At 40.4% G+C, this 15,316-nt stretch overlaps 1 protein-coding gene across 3 annotated transcripts in view; it reads right to left on the bottom strand.

Annotated features, from left to right (window-relative positions):
* The window catches only part of VWA8 (von Willebrand factor A domain containing 8), a 382,692-nt gene that overhangs the window by 30,666 nt on the left and 336,710 nt on the right, over positions 1-15,316 (bottom strand). For all 3 annotated transcript variants that reach the window (XM_010374503.2, XM_030922264.1, XM_030922265.1), the window contains 3 exons: positions 14,171-14,279; positions 10,735-10,891; positions 4,320-4,428 (listed from right to left, as the gene is read on the bottom strand). In XM_010374503.2, the coding sequence (XP_010372805.1) occupies positions 4,320-4,428; positions 10,735-10,891; positions 14,171-14,279 (375 nt within the window). The remainder of the gene's footprint in view (positions 1-4,319; positions 4,429-10,734; positions 10,892-14,170; positions 14,280-15,316) is intronic.

Here is a 15,316-nt window from a genome sequence, read left to right as displayed (position 1 = left end):
GTCTTTTTCTCCTACCTCCAAACTGCTTCTTGAATTTGTCTCATTCTTTCCATTTTCATTTCAATTACCCTGGTTCAGGTTCCTATCACTTCTCACCCAAATAACTGATACTGTTTTGTGATTTAATCTCCTGACTTCCACCTCTCTTGTCTCTGAAACTTCCTCCTCCATGGTTATAAAACTTCCTAGAGAAGACAGAACCAGCTCTCAGCTCATGCCTGAGACCACACAGTGTCATGCATCTGTCTGTGCTGTGCCCTCTGCTGGGGCGTTGTTTCCACCCTTCTCTGTCTGGTTAATACTTGTGTGTCCCTCAAGGCTCAGTTCATGTACCCCTACCTCTAAATCTATCCTTGAATCCATTTCTTCTGAGCTCCACCATATTCTAAGCCTCCCTCTACCTAGGTACTTACCATATTAAATGGAATGTTCTCTTTAGGTGTCTGTCTTCTCTGCCCCTCAAGCCCAGAATTTTCTTAGTCCAGGGACACTATCTTATCAATCTCTGTGCCCTCAGTGCCAAGCACAGTGCGTGCCACACAATCAGTGTTCAGAGCACTGTTTATCTGAACAAAAGCTTAGTGTGAAACACCACAGGGGAAAATAGGAACATAATCATTGTTCATGGAGATATCATGCTAGCCAAAGCAATCAGAGAAAGTTTAATTTAGTTTAGCCTGAGAATGAAATTATGATTATAGATCAGAAAAACATTGGAGAGAAGATATGATTAAAATCAAGTGGTTTTTTGTAAGAATGGGATGTTTTCTTTTGTTAGAGCATGCATGCTGCAACAGGAGACTGAGATTCTGAACCAAGTATAACTGAAGTATTTATGGACTGATGAGAAGACTCATGTGATCGATTCACAAAAGGGAAAAGGTACAATAACTCAAAGAAGCCAAGAAAAGTCACTAGTGATAGCCATCTTAATCGAGAAGAAAGACATGTACTGCAACACAGGCACATATTAAAGCAGACATTAACATGGGTGGCAACGGCATTTCCTGCTCCTCAAATCCCACCTGGAATCAATGAGTGGGCCTGAGGCTGTGCTTTGGAAAGTCATCTCAAGTGATGATTTGCTAGTTCCTGGCCAAACTTTGTGCTGTTCACCAAGGAAACACCCATGGTTACTTGGATTACATAGCAACCTCAAAACAGCTGGAAGATATTAGTCAATCGGAGCCACACAGGACTGGCAGAAGATGGCAAAATGGAACGAAATCAAAGGTTCCTGGCTTTGTTTTCAATCTAAAGTTCCATATTCTACACAAGGCCATGTCCATGCTTGGCCAGTAGCTATGTTTTAAACCAGCCCTATCTTCCTAAATTGAGGAGTAGAAGGCCCACCGGAGAATAACTCCCCTATGGAATAAAAATAAAGATTCAATAAGGAAAACACTTGAAAAATGCTGTGTTGGCATTTGGAAAATGATGCAAAATGTTTTATGAGTATACGTAAGAATACACTTTTTATGGAATAGTTGAATTGGAAGAAGAGAACAGAGACCCTAACAAAAAACAATGAACTGAGCTTTGGGCCCAGATGCCTGCCATGCTAGCCATACAGCCCAGGACAGGTTACACCATCTTTCTAATCTTCAGGTCTCTCATTTACAAAATGGGGGCAAAAGATGGCAAAAATGGGACCAATATTCACAGGATTATGAGAATTGACACAATGTATGTTTCCTCATCTATCAAATGTAGAAAATTATACATACCGGTTTCTGTAGCGATTAAATAACACAATGAATGTAAAGTACCTGACTGGGTACCTGGCCTGTAATCCAGGCTGATAAATCTTAGCAAGTACAATGAAGGTAACAATGAAGCGAATCCTTCTGTAGAGAATGCTGCATACTAAGCACTGTTTATGTATATCATCAGAGTTCTTCACTAACACACTATTATCTGTCATTCCCATTTTATAGAACCCAGGCTGTCTGGCTGCAGAGGATGACAATAATGATGGAGGTGATCTTGGTGACGACGACAATATAAAGCACCTAGTAGAATGCCTGGTGCATGGTAAATTCTCAGTAAATGCTTGCTATTATTATAATGCTGGTATTGTTTGTAAAGATTTCTAAAGACGGAAGTTCTACATCTATTTTAGCTACTTATTCAAGGATTAAATTGCTTTTATCTTCTTTCCTATATCTTAAAACTCTTTCTTGGTATCAGTGAAGCCTATTTTCTCGCTTTAGATCTCCAGAGTGGAAGAGAATAAAAACTCCCCTGAAATAATTACTCTTGTTGAGGATATTTAGTAAATTATTGACTCCAACCCCCTTAAGGATTTTTTAAAAATGGGTGCTACTTTGCTTTCCATGCATTTAATCTTACTTGTTGCTTTTACCTAAGACCTTCAGAGTTTTCTTTCATTCCTCTTTGAAAGCTGAAAGCAAAAGTCGACTCTGTTTTCTGATACTGGTATCACTGTTGTGGTGATTAGTGGAAGAGCCATTCCTTGATGCTAACTCTAATTCTAAGCCAGGCTTTGTTCGTGTGTGACTGTGAAAAGTCAGAGCAGTGGACCTGACTTTTCATCTTTTGGCTGATTGTATAAACATGATACCATTTATGTAAAGGGCTGATTTGAGGATTAAATGTGATAGTGCTTGTAAAAGCAACTATAGCATTGTCCCCAACAAATACCAATCAAGACACCAACTAATACCAGATGAGGAATCTGATACCTTCAATTAAAAATGTATTCTTATATCCCTTTGTAGCACTGTGAATCCTCTAAGGGCCTCTGTTTCTGCCCGCAGGGTAGGACTCAATGTTGTCTGCATGTTCTTGTGGCATCCAGGGCTATTCAGGATCTGGTGCCTACAACTCTGGCAGCCTCCTCTCTTGACACTGTCTCCCACCAAGGTGTGCTTTTCTCAGCCATACCAAATACTCTGTCCTTCTCTGAACTCACTGCGCAATCCTATACCTCTGTGCACTTGTGCATACTGCTTCCTGTGTCAGATATGCCTTGACTTCTTAAGCACATGGGAAATTCCTCAGCATCTTTCAAGAGTAAATTCAAACATTACATTCTCCATGAAGCCTTTCCTCATTTCGTCTCATAGCATCGTGTGCAAAATTCTCTACAGAACTTAGGAAATTTAGTTGACTATGAGTTCGTTCTTTGAGGGCAGAAGCTGTATCTTAGTTTTCTATCTCTAATGCCTGGTGTGCATTGAGAACTTAAGTCGTGAGTGAATCACTGAACCATACTCATTCTCCAGTCTTAGGATAGGAACCATCTCCCATTACCCTCACATCCTCTGAATCACCCATTTTGGCCCTTAGCCAACTATTGCCTTACCCTGAAGCTCAGAGCCAACCTGGCACTGTCCTGGTGCTCTCCATGTCCAGGGCAATGAACACTTGTCAAACGAGCAACTATGTAAGACGATCCAATCATTCAACATCATGTTGTTCACATAGTTTATATAAAATCTTACGCTGTTTTATCCTAAATAACTGCATATGGATTTTTAAAAAAGCAAATGGTTTAATTTTTACATTTCTTAGATTTTGAAATTAGACATCTGGTTAATTATTATAAAGATCTTTCCTCTTGGAAATGACAGAACTTTTATTAATCTCTGGATACAGTTTAGATCTTTTGAAAAATGAGGCTTTTTCCAGAGTTTTGGGTTAAAATGGTGGATTAAAAACTGCATCACAGAAGTTCTAATCCCCAATACTTAGCAAAAATAATGAAACTTCCCCCAAAAGAACAATTACAAATAAGAACCAAAAAGGGAAAGGCGATCAGCTTGAAATACTTCATGGAAAAGAAACACAAGATTCCACAGTAGAATGGAGAAGCAGGGTACAGCTTGGCTCCCAACCCTTCTCCCTTTGCCCTGAAATGAGGCTTTGCTTTCTCTTTAGACAAAATAATCTGATTTTGTTTGTGATTTTAAGGAACACTCAGCCCCTCCTAAATTATTTGTGTAAATTGACCAGAGCACAATTTCTAATGTGAACTCTCCAAACAATAGTCATGCTTAGGAAATACTGAAGTGTCTTAATATTTTCAGGAGCAGTAGCAGTACTAACTGGTTCCTCAGCATTGAGAGTTTTGTGACTACAAAAGGGCAGGCAATGCGAGAGCAAGGGGAGAGCAGAAGGAGGAGGAGCCGAGGACATAGAGAATACATGGATAGTCCAGTTTTATGCAGACATTTTCACACCGATACATTTTTTTGGACTGGCTAATTAGGGTTCAGATAATTTTCTCCAAGACTTTAGGCATGTGTCCAGGTTTGGACCCAGGTTATTTTCTTGGTCCATAAGTAGAACATTACCTGTAAATTATCCAGGATGATTCGGAGGGAGTGCACCTGTCGCCGAACAGCACCTGAAAACCTTTCATAGGTTGCAGCATCGTATTCACTCATTTGGATCTCCTTTAGCCTGAAACCAGAGGAGTATAAAAAGTTAACAGCTTAAATCACATAAATGTGGGTTTTTACTTTCATTCACCTCCTGCTAGAACTTTAGCAAACTTCGTGGAAACTCAGATTCATGTTAATGAGAAAAGGCAAGAAGTGATGTCTCCAGCTATGCTTCCATATTCAAAGAAGGTAACATCCAGTAGTGTGCTAGTAAATGGTTAACAAACTAGGACAAGAAAAAAGTCCTAGATTTGTAGTGTTTGCTGATTTCCATGATGTAAATATTGCCACCATGATCAGTTACAAGCTATGAACAGTGAGTTACAAAAAAATGTGCACCATTGGCTCTCATGAGCCAGTATGAATTGGCTTTGTGGTACACCATTGCTATATCCCAAAGCCATACTGTGATGTTTGCAGCCAATCAGTTCATGTGGCAGATTCCTAAGAGGGTTCCCATGGGTTGCTTTTTAAGATTGAGATCATGTATTTGGTTGACCAAGATAACAGTTCAAGCCTAAAGAACGTAAGTGAATGTGCTGCTCTGTATTCCTATGTGAGAGTTTTCTAAAATCGCTGACAGTGTAATCTAGACAGGACAATTGTATTTTAATATTACTGTAGCTTTGAAATTCTGTCTTCCCAGTATGCTGCTCCTTTTTATCAGTTTTTATCATTTGCTTCACTGAAGCCCCACCAGCACACTGGAAGCTCCCTATACACATTACATGCCCTGCAAGTGCTTCTCTCCCACTTGGAGTGTCCTTCCCCTGACTTTGCCTACTAACTCCCACTTACTCTTCAAGACTCAAGTCAATGATTGCCTCCTCCAGGAAGCCTGCTCTGACCCCCAGGTCTCTCTTCTGTGCTCTTATCTCACTTCATTCTTCCCTCAGAGAATCTGCTCTCCATGCAACTATCTGCCTTCTGTCTCCCCAGCTAGCCTCTATGCTCCTTTAGATAAGGGCTGAGTCTTTCTCATCTTTATCTTTACAGTGCCTAGCATGGAACTAACATAATGGGTGCTCAGAATAAATAGAAATGAATGACTGAAATAAAAATACAACTCAGCATTACTTAAAATGCAGCATCTTAAATAGTCAGTGGAAAGTTCATTCAAAGAGTGACCTCTCGGGTTTTACAGTGTTGTGTCCACAATCCACAATCCACAATACACATTTCTATAAATTTCTATTAACATAAAAGGTACTGATACTAGGACAAAGAATAATAAGTGCAAATCTCAAAAGCCCAAGCATAACATAATCTTCTAAACTGGTGTGTGTGTATGTGCATGCAATGTTGGAGATATGAATCCTAGGTGTATAGCAGAAACTCTTATCTAATGTATATTTTTTATCACCTTGAGCTAAAACAGAAACCTCAAATACTGAATGAGAATAAATGTTCTCTATTCTTCCCTGTCGGGTTGGGAACAATCCATTCACCATGGGGGAGAGCTCTAGAAGCTTATTACAATTATGTAATGCTAGGCCTCGACTACCATGGGATAGACGGGCATTCCTGCCCTATCGCCCCACTGGATAATACCAACTTAGGTTTCAAGATCTAGCTCAAAGGCTACATTCTTTTTGAAGTCTTGCTTGAGCCCTTGCATAAAGCTGGCCATTCCCTTTTCATGTGCCCTATACAGACATCTACCATGAAACTTGCGTACTTTATTGCTTTAATAGATAGGCCTGTTGCCCTCTCTTATGGTGTTTTCAAATTTTTCTTTCCATAGTAGGAAATGTTTTACATCGAGATCTTGTAAACACAAATGCATGTATGTATATAGATAACTGAAACAAAAATTTAATGACAAATAATTTTATTACATGGGAGGTACTCTGATGTTTTCTATTCTGTTCCTCAGGGAGAAGGATCATGTTTTATTTTTTCATTGAACTTCCAGTACCTACCACAATACCTGGCACACAGTGGCACTCAATAAGTGCTGCTGGATGGCTCTTTGAAAATACTATTAAAAGGTAAATACAGACGAGGCCACTATAATATCTGAATGGTTGTATCTTGAGGTGACATGCCAAGGTGCCTTTCTAAATCTAATTAACTCTCAGTCCTGAAGAATAAAAAGAAATATGTGTATAGGACTTGACCTCCTGACAATACCTCTTGTATTTAGTTTCTGGAAGTCTCTGAAATCTCTCTATGACTTTTTATTAGATTAAGTTATGTCTCAAGTATCAAAGCTGACAGAAGCTGGGCACAATGAACAATGCAGGACATGCCACCTACCCCTTCATACCTAAACTGGTGTGTGTGTGTGTGTGTGTGTGTCAATATGCTTCTTCTCAAAGAAGGGAGATTAGCACTGATTAGAAACAAATGTAGACACAGCTGTCCTTGGGGTGGGGAGGGGATGGAGGAGAGAGAGAGAGAAAAAAAAAAAAAAAAATATATATATATATATATATAACATAGCACCTAACATACAATGGATGCTCAAAATGAACTGAATGGCTGAAATAAAAATACAACTCAGGAATATTTAAAATGCAGCAACTTAACCTAACTGTAAGTAGAAAGTTCATTTGCTGGGTGACCTCTCTTGGGTTTTACAGTGCCGTATCCATAATGCGCTAATTTAATCACATATTTCTATAAATATAAAAGGTACTGATATTAGGACAGGGAATAATGAACATATATCTCAAAAGCCTAACCACAACACAATTTTCTAAACTACTGTGTGTGTGTGGGTGCGCGCACATGGAATGTTGGAGGTATGGGTTGTAGGTGTATACGTAAATACAAACATATATACACACATAAAAACACATATGTACATACACACATACATATCAAGGAAGGAGCTAGCCATTTGGTAAGCCACCTCGAGCAGACTGGTCTTTGCAGAGTGATCAGAATTAGCTCCAGTTATAGGGCTACCACCGGTGCGATCATGTTGCACCCAAAACACACCACATGCTGTTTTAATTATGAAGAAATCTGGAAACCATATTCCAGATTGTGTCAGTTTTCAGAAAGATCACCTACAAGGCAATCAAAGCTGATAAAATTTGAAAGATGATGACTGAAGCAGGGGACGTAGAAAGAAAAGAGAAATTTTAGCCTCTGGATCAAATGAGGTACCCATTGCTAATACTCTCAAGCCCACAAAACTAGCTGGAAATATATCTTTCTGCTTCTTTAACCCTGATCAAAACTGCAGGGCACAGCTGCTTCACATCCTAGTAATCTATGTGGACTAACTGCATTTTGTTGGCACAGTATATTTTTAAAGGGTGTATTTATTGTTACGTAAGAGTCTGGGAATTTTAGTTCTCATTTTACTTTTTCTTATAGGTCAGACTTAAATACTATAATTTTGAATCAATTATAAGGAAAACAAACATAAGCTTAGATCCACTGTGTGAGGCTGATTAATTTTGCAAATGGTAGTGGATGCAATCTCCACAGCTGGTGCCCACCCTAAACGCTTTTTCTAAGTGTGTACATGTACCTCACTGTCTATTTCATTTGCTTTTCACTGGTATAATGTTTCTGTTCTATTTTATTCACATTTTATGCTTGTCTGTCTTTGTTAGTCTGCCTGAGTTAATATATTCTTGATATGTAGGGGCTGGTATCTAGCTTAAAACCAGATACACATAGATGCTATCAAAATGCTGTGTTGATGATGTCAGGAACCCACTTAGCAGCATTAGGCTCTCCAAGGCACTAGCGCAAACTTTCTGGCTCATAGCTAGGACTGCCTAGTTTCAGTCAGTCTCTGAATTAGGTACTAAAGGATGATTCCATTACTTGTATGCATGTGTGTATCATTCATTCCACAAATACATATGAAGGTTTGCCACATACCAGGTTCTGGGTGTAGGTCCTGGGGTTACACTAGAGCACAAAACAGACGGATGCCTGCCCCCCAGAAACTTATAGTCAGTGGAGAGATAATCAACTATTCACAAATCACATAATGGGAAACAGTGATAAGAGTTATGGAGAAAAGGTACAGGATGCCATAAAAGGATCAATGGTGGGAACTGACCTCATTCTGCATATGCGTAAGTGGCAAAATTGTTTTAAAACTTATTATTTGATGATAGTGAAGAATTATTACTTTTTAAAGATTTAATAATAGTATTGTGAGTTTGTATTTTTTTGTTTTTATATTATGGAGATACACTTGGAAATATTTACAATGAAATGATAGAAGTCTTGGATTAGCTTCAAAAGAAGCCAGCAGAGGACTAGGAGTGGGGCCAGATTTTTCTTCTTGGAGTTGGGGGGTCGGGTCCATAGCATTCATTATACGTTCTTCTCAACTCTTATGTTTGAAAAGTTCCTAATAAAAAAGTTGAAAAATTTTCAGCAGCATTAAATGAAATACTCACCAAATGGGATGAAAGTTCCATTTCTACATGAAAATAGAAAGCAACATCTTTCTCTTGGTGTTCTGCTGTGCCCCATCTTTCTCAGGCTCTCCATGTGTTTCTGTTTCTTTCTCTCGTTTCTCACACCCTTGCCCAACTCCTCTGTCTTTCAACCACCTTATGGTATTCTCTTTCACTTCAACTGAGACTCTTCTCTGCAGCACTTACTAGATGTGTATATTTTCCTCATCCCTTCCCCATGTCCTCTTTCCTCTCTTACATCCATTAAATTCATTTGTGTTATGGCACAGATGCCCCTTCTTCCCCTGTAGGGCAACTGTCTTTAACAGAACCACACTCCTTACTCCTATTATGGCAACAGGAGAAGGAGGTACAGGCACTGTTACCTTTCTGCCTCCCTGTGAACTATGTGTGTGCCAGAACACTCTATCTACCTGTCCACTTGGGCAAAAATTTAGACTGAATAATTACTTGGCAGGTTTTAAGGGTGGCAACAATAGGAACTCATTAGTTGGGGAGGGGAGAATGACACATGCCCAACTGTTTAGTTCTTTTCCTAAATGCATACTTTATAATGCATAAGAAATGTAGAGAACTTTCATTCTAACAAGACCGTTCACTACACTATTCTCTACCTTTTTTTGAAAGGTTTAAACACTTTCATTCCTAACATAGTTACTTGTTCTCATAACCTCCCTGGGAGAAAGGGAGAGTGAATTTTATTTCCAGAAGAGCAAATTCAGGCACAAAGAGGACAGATAAACTGTTAACAGTCACCAGGGAAGCCAGCAGAAGGGCTGAGAGCAACACTCTTGCCTCTAGCATCAAGTGTGTTATTTACCTGCTGAACCCTGAACCCGGAGGGTCTGAACTGGCAGGCTTTCCTGAGGGTGTGGCGGCAGGGCCTGCATTCTTGTCTCTATTGTCCTGTACTGTTTACTTGCAGGATGTGGAAGCACAGCATGTAATGTAATACCAGATGTTCTACGTGGGAGGAATTTCATAACTCATACACTTTAGCATGCTTTTTTCTAACTGCGCCCAGCTCCTCTCATGCAGCACAAAAATGTAAATCTGCTTCCCAAACTATTACCAGGTCTTGGAATCTGAAAGGAAATATTGGTGGTTCTTTGGTATTTTTCACTTTTAGCTGAAGTACACATGTGGATGTCTAGGGTAACATCATGTGGATTCTTCTTATTTTTTAAATGGCTCCAATTGTAGTGGCCCAGAACAGCTGGGGAATGTCCGAGGGCCACAGGCTTATTGGCCTACATTAAGGCCTCTACTCACTGATGAGGCCTCCCCATTTAAACTCACTGTCCCTCCTCCCGAGCTGGTACCCATTATCCTACATGGGCAAGCTGCCTCTCTCTGCCATAGACACTATGCTCATCCTGCGCTGGTGCCTCTGCTCATTTTGTTTTCCCTTTCTGGAATATTCTAGCTCTTCTCTTCCCATCTCTAAATCCTAGCTGAGTTCTGGCCGCACCTCAAGCAGCCCACTAAACTTGCCTTTCTCTGCATTGCTAGAGGGGACAATCTCTGACCCCTATGACTTTAGCACTTAACTCTCTCTCTGTGTGTGTGTGTGTGTGTGTGTGTGTGTGTGTGTGTTCCCTTGTCCTGTCTCCACACTAATCTGCAAGATTTCTGAGGGCACGAAGGGACCATCGTGTAGACTTACCTGAATTCCCTATGTTGCCTAGGAACAGATAGACATGGACGGGGTGATTTGAGCTTTAGATTTTAAGGAGCCCGAGTAGAAAGAACAGGGGATTTTGTTTATTTGGCTGTTTCAGTTAGGGATGGGGATGGCTGTGGATTTCAGTTTGAGGTCCGAGTTGCTGCATGAGGTGGAAACGCACACAAATCTAGGTTTCCCCACAGTCCACCGTGGCATTTCACCATAACAGCAGTGCTGCTCTAAACGCGATGGGAACACTGACCTCTGCTGGAATGCTCTCTGGCCCATCTCTCTAGCAGCTCTCTTGACCTCCTCAGGAACTGCATCTTTCTCAGCCTGAGAGACCTGGTACACCGTATGGCCTGCATCCAGCCGGTAAGGGCCTCCTTTGCCACCCAGGCCTGCCGTGTCTCTTCCCCCTGGAAGGAAAATATGGAAATTCGGATGATAAAGCTGAACTTCACCACAGAACAAAAGTTGGGTCATGGTTTTAGGACAGGCTTGTGGAGGATATTAACTGTACTTAACTAGTAATTAAACAGTCAAATTACCTTCTTCTGGAAAAAGATGTATTCTCCTGTTTAGGATGTTTTTCCTTTTCCCCATCCATTCAAATACTACCTATATATCAAGGCTTACTCCAACTTCTACGACACCTTAGCTAATGCTGCCACCTCATAGGGATTCATGCTCTTGTGTACTATTTGTTACCCTTTCATATTTATTTTTCTCACCAACTATATGATAGATGAGATATTTTATTTATTTTTGTACTACTGCACCTATAAGAGTGGTTTGAATATCAATAGATACTTAGTATATATTTCCTAATTAAATGAACCACTGTTCCCTTCCCTCAGGTATTACCTTAGTTCTCCTTAAAATACCTGGACAGTCAGGCTATAAACACTGTTTTTTTCTGCTTTGCAAGTTATAAAAATAATGCACAGAGAGGCTAAATATTCATGACCTGATATCACTGGCTTAGCCAAGATTAGAAGCCAATTATTACACCAACTTTGACTTTTGGTTTGAACAGTATATAACACAAACACCACCAGCTTTAGAACAGTCTTTCAATAGAAACTCAAGTTCACATAATACATAGTACATATACCTATTACACTTTATAACATAACATTGTATGAACTGTTCATATGGTAAACGCCTGTAAGGCCAGGTAGGTCATATGATAAAAAGTGGTAGGGACACTGACTAACTTAGAGAGGATTTATCTTGTCTAAATATATCCAAATTGAAATTATTTTAAAACACTACATGGACCAGAGGAAAAAAAATATATCTGTTGGCTAGATTTGGCCTTTGGGCTATAAGCTTGTTAACCCTATTTAGGGGTAGATTAGGATACTAGTAACCCGTTTCTTCTGTTTATTCACATGTAACTTGAGAACTTAGAAGAGAATCCAATATTGGAGGGGCAGTATAGTACAGTACAGTATATTATAATACGCTGCTATTATAGAGTATATTATGATATAGTTAAACCAGACTGCTTGGGTTTGAATTCTGGTTCCAACCCACCAGCCATTTATCTTTGGGGAATTACTTAACTTCTCTGTGTCTCAGGCTCCTCTCTATAAAGTAGGGATACTAATATTATTTACTTCATGGGATTGTCATGAAGCTAAAATGCTTACAGCAGTATCTGGCACATCATAAAAGGTATATAACGGACTGCTTCTACTATTATAAAACAAAGCCTAGTTATGCAGAATTAGGCAATTTCTAGTTTCATAAAGTGGAAAGTTTGAAGGCTTTTAGACTTTGGGTAAATTATATTACATTTTTCTTTCACCATCACCACCCCCACCCCCACCCCCACCTCACCACTGAGCTTTAACTGGTCTAATAAAACTAAAACCAAGAACTCAATATGAACTGCTCCCCTTCTGAAAGTCCAGGTAGGTCATTTCCTTTTGGGAAATACCATGAGAACTGCCTATTAATTACACTACTTTAATCTTTTGATTGGAACATATTTCACTTTTATTTAGAAATGGGTGGTGGAAAATTCCTTCTGGGATGTGTGTGACTCCCATTTCTTACTCATGGCCAGCCAATAGGCGGAGGGGTGCAGTAACTGGACAGTGACAATGAGCTATAGGAGGAAAAGGTGTTTCTGGGATCTAACTCCTTTCCTACAGCAGGGTATCCTGAGTATGGGTGGATTATGAATTTGAGCTGAAAGTTTCCTAGGTGCTGAGATGTTATCATTCTGGTGAAAGGGAGAAAGTGGTGGAAACATCAGAAGCTGGTGTGAGTGACTGGCCACATGAGTCACAGGGCCCCGGGGAAAGTTGCACTGGGGTGGAGCAGGTGGTGCTCTTCATGATCTCCACTTCCCAGAGCCTTTAATTTGTACTATTTAAATGAAAATGCTTACCAGAGGTTCTAAGACTGCAAGGCATAGTCTTAAAGCTAAGCTGGACATTCCAAACCCGTTCGGAAGATAATGGGGAGGGTGGGCAAGGGAGGAGCATTGATGAAGAAAGGGGAATCAGATGACTTGTTGGGCCAGAGCTCACTTCAAAGAAAAGAATTCTGAGGGAAAAGAATGGCAGAGAGAAAAAGAGAAATTGAAGCCAAGGAGCCTTGATCAGTTGAAAACTAAAAGCCAGGTGAAACAAATGTAGCCTCAATCTGGACAGATACGTGAGCTAGTAAATTCAAGTTTGGTAACAAATAGGAACTTCTCCCCCAGAGTAGTCCACTGCTGGGAAACCACATCTGGCTGGCTCGTTCCACAATGCATTCCATATGGATTAAATCTTGTTGGCTTGACACTAACTTCCAGATCAAAGGACATTTCTAAAAATAGCCTTACTTTAAAGCTGATGCTTGATGAATAAACAGAGTAGGCAAGAAGTCCACAGGCCTATTTGATAGCACATTGTCTCAGCAGAGAAACCCATTTCCTCCCGAGGCTGTCAAGGCCAAGAGGCACAGACCATCCCAAGGAAGGTGAAGTACAGAGCTCCTGCCAGCACTCCTCATGGTGAGATAAGCTCAGACAGTGCGCACACAGTCTGGCCCTATTCCTGTGGCCTCGCAGATGTGTCTGCTCCAGCTGCCGCAGAGGAAAAAGGAAGACGGCAGTCCTGGGAACAATGCCCTAGCTGGGCAGCCAAGAGGAAGGAGTCAGCCATCGGTTTAGACTGCAACCAGCCTTATCTCGAAATCTTGCACCCTCAACATACTTCTAAGACGTGGAAGACAAGGACCATTTCTTTTCAAAGTCAGTTGCTCAAGAAAGAATTTACTGTGGATTTCTGGCATGATCCCAAGGTCATGGAATTTGAAAGAAGGGATTAACACTTTAGTGAAAATATTCTTGATGCCAGGCATCGTGCTCAGTGCTTAACAATTGTAATCTCATTTAATCTTCACCACAACTTGAGGTGGTTCACACTATCCCCCTTTGACTGATGAAGCAGCTCCAGGAGGGTCAGCATGTTCTTAGGTCACAGGGTGGCAGAGCCTGTGGGACTCCAAATGCCAGGCTCTTCGCATGCCTTGATGTCATGCTGGGGTAGAGGGCAAGACAACAATCCAACTGAGTAATGAGGGAGGCTGAGAAGGAAAGTCGGTCTCTGAGTCTTCTCAGGGGCGCTGTGCTGGCCTGATGGGCTTGGGAAACCTCGGGAAGGCTGACTCAGGAAAATGCTTGTGCCACCAACCTGTTCCGCCAGCCCAAGTGTTGCCACCCACATGAGGCATGTTGTCTGGGTCCTCCTTCCCGTGTTTGGGGGAGCTTACATCTTCACCACTGTCTCTGTTGATTGTTATCTAAAAATGAAGAATTGAGACATTTTTACTATCCTGTGACAAACATCAGGAACTGCATGACAGAAAAAAAAAAAATGTTTTTTCTCCTAAGTCCTTAAGTTATCACATAACCTCAGGCCAATGGACTTGATAAATGCTGTGAGTACTTGGCAAAAATTCCATCAGATGGATTCCAACATCCATCTAGTTGGGAAGGAGAACTAATTTTTTAAAAAACTCAAAGAAAAGTAAAGGAGCTGGACTGCATTATAGCTACAGAATGTTTGTGGTGCAAACCAAGCTGTGAGCATTTACTAGGGCATGAGACTTACCAGATGCAGGGAAAATGGATCTCACTGGAGAGGGATATTTTGCCACCACCTAGCTGATCCAGCTGAGTCATTATATACACATTTACCCATTCTATTTTCAAAGAAATCCCATTACTCTGAGAAATGCCATTTTACATAAAATATATGGAAAAGAAAAAAAGTTATGTATGTATGCCTTAGTGATAGATTTATGTTATACACTAAAAACTGCTTATTTATTTTTTGGACCCACTTCAATTTTTATTATGGTATTTTGTAGCTTTCCTAATTCATCTTTATTGTAAAACTAGATTTACGATTCCTGCAATTCAAATAGAATAAGTAGTACTTTAGCCTTCTTCTGTGAGAGCCTGAAGTTCATTGCTTCCTATTTCATTCAGTACAGTGTCACCAAAAGGAGTGATAATCACACAGAAATTTCAATTCTAGTAGTCAGTTCAGTAGATACTACTCCACAATAAAAAGAAATCAAAGCATTCACATTTTGTGCACACTATGAGCCTGCTCTCAGATGTAATGATTTCCTAGAAGACAAGATCAAATTCTCATTCATTTGTTCAAATAAGACTTACAGAAAATGTACTGGTGGGACATTCTGTGGGGTACCATGGGGCCTACAAAGCCATGGAGGATTGGTTCCTGCCCACAAACTGCTTACAGGGGAACAAGAGAGCTTACAAATAAATGGGCCTGAAGTCGGTCTTTAGAGTTAACCGTTCCATGTTG

Source organism: Rhinopithecus roxellana, chromosome 18 (genome assembly GCF_007565055.1).
Source record: "Rhinopithecus roxellana isolate Shanxi Qingling chromosome 18, ASM756505v1, whole genome shotgun sequence".
Taxonomy (NCBI): domain Eukaryota; kingdom Metazoa; phylum Chordata; class Mammalia; order Primates; family Cercopithecidae; genus Rhinopithecus; species Rhinopithecus roxellana.
Note: the sequence above shows the minus strand (reverse complement) of the source record. Positions and strands in the feature narration are given on the sequence as shown.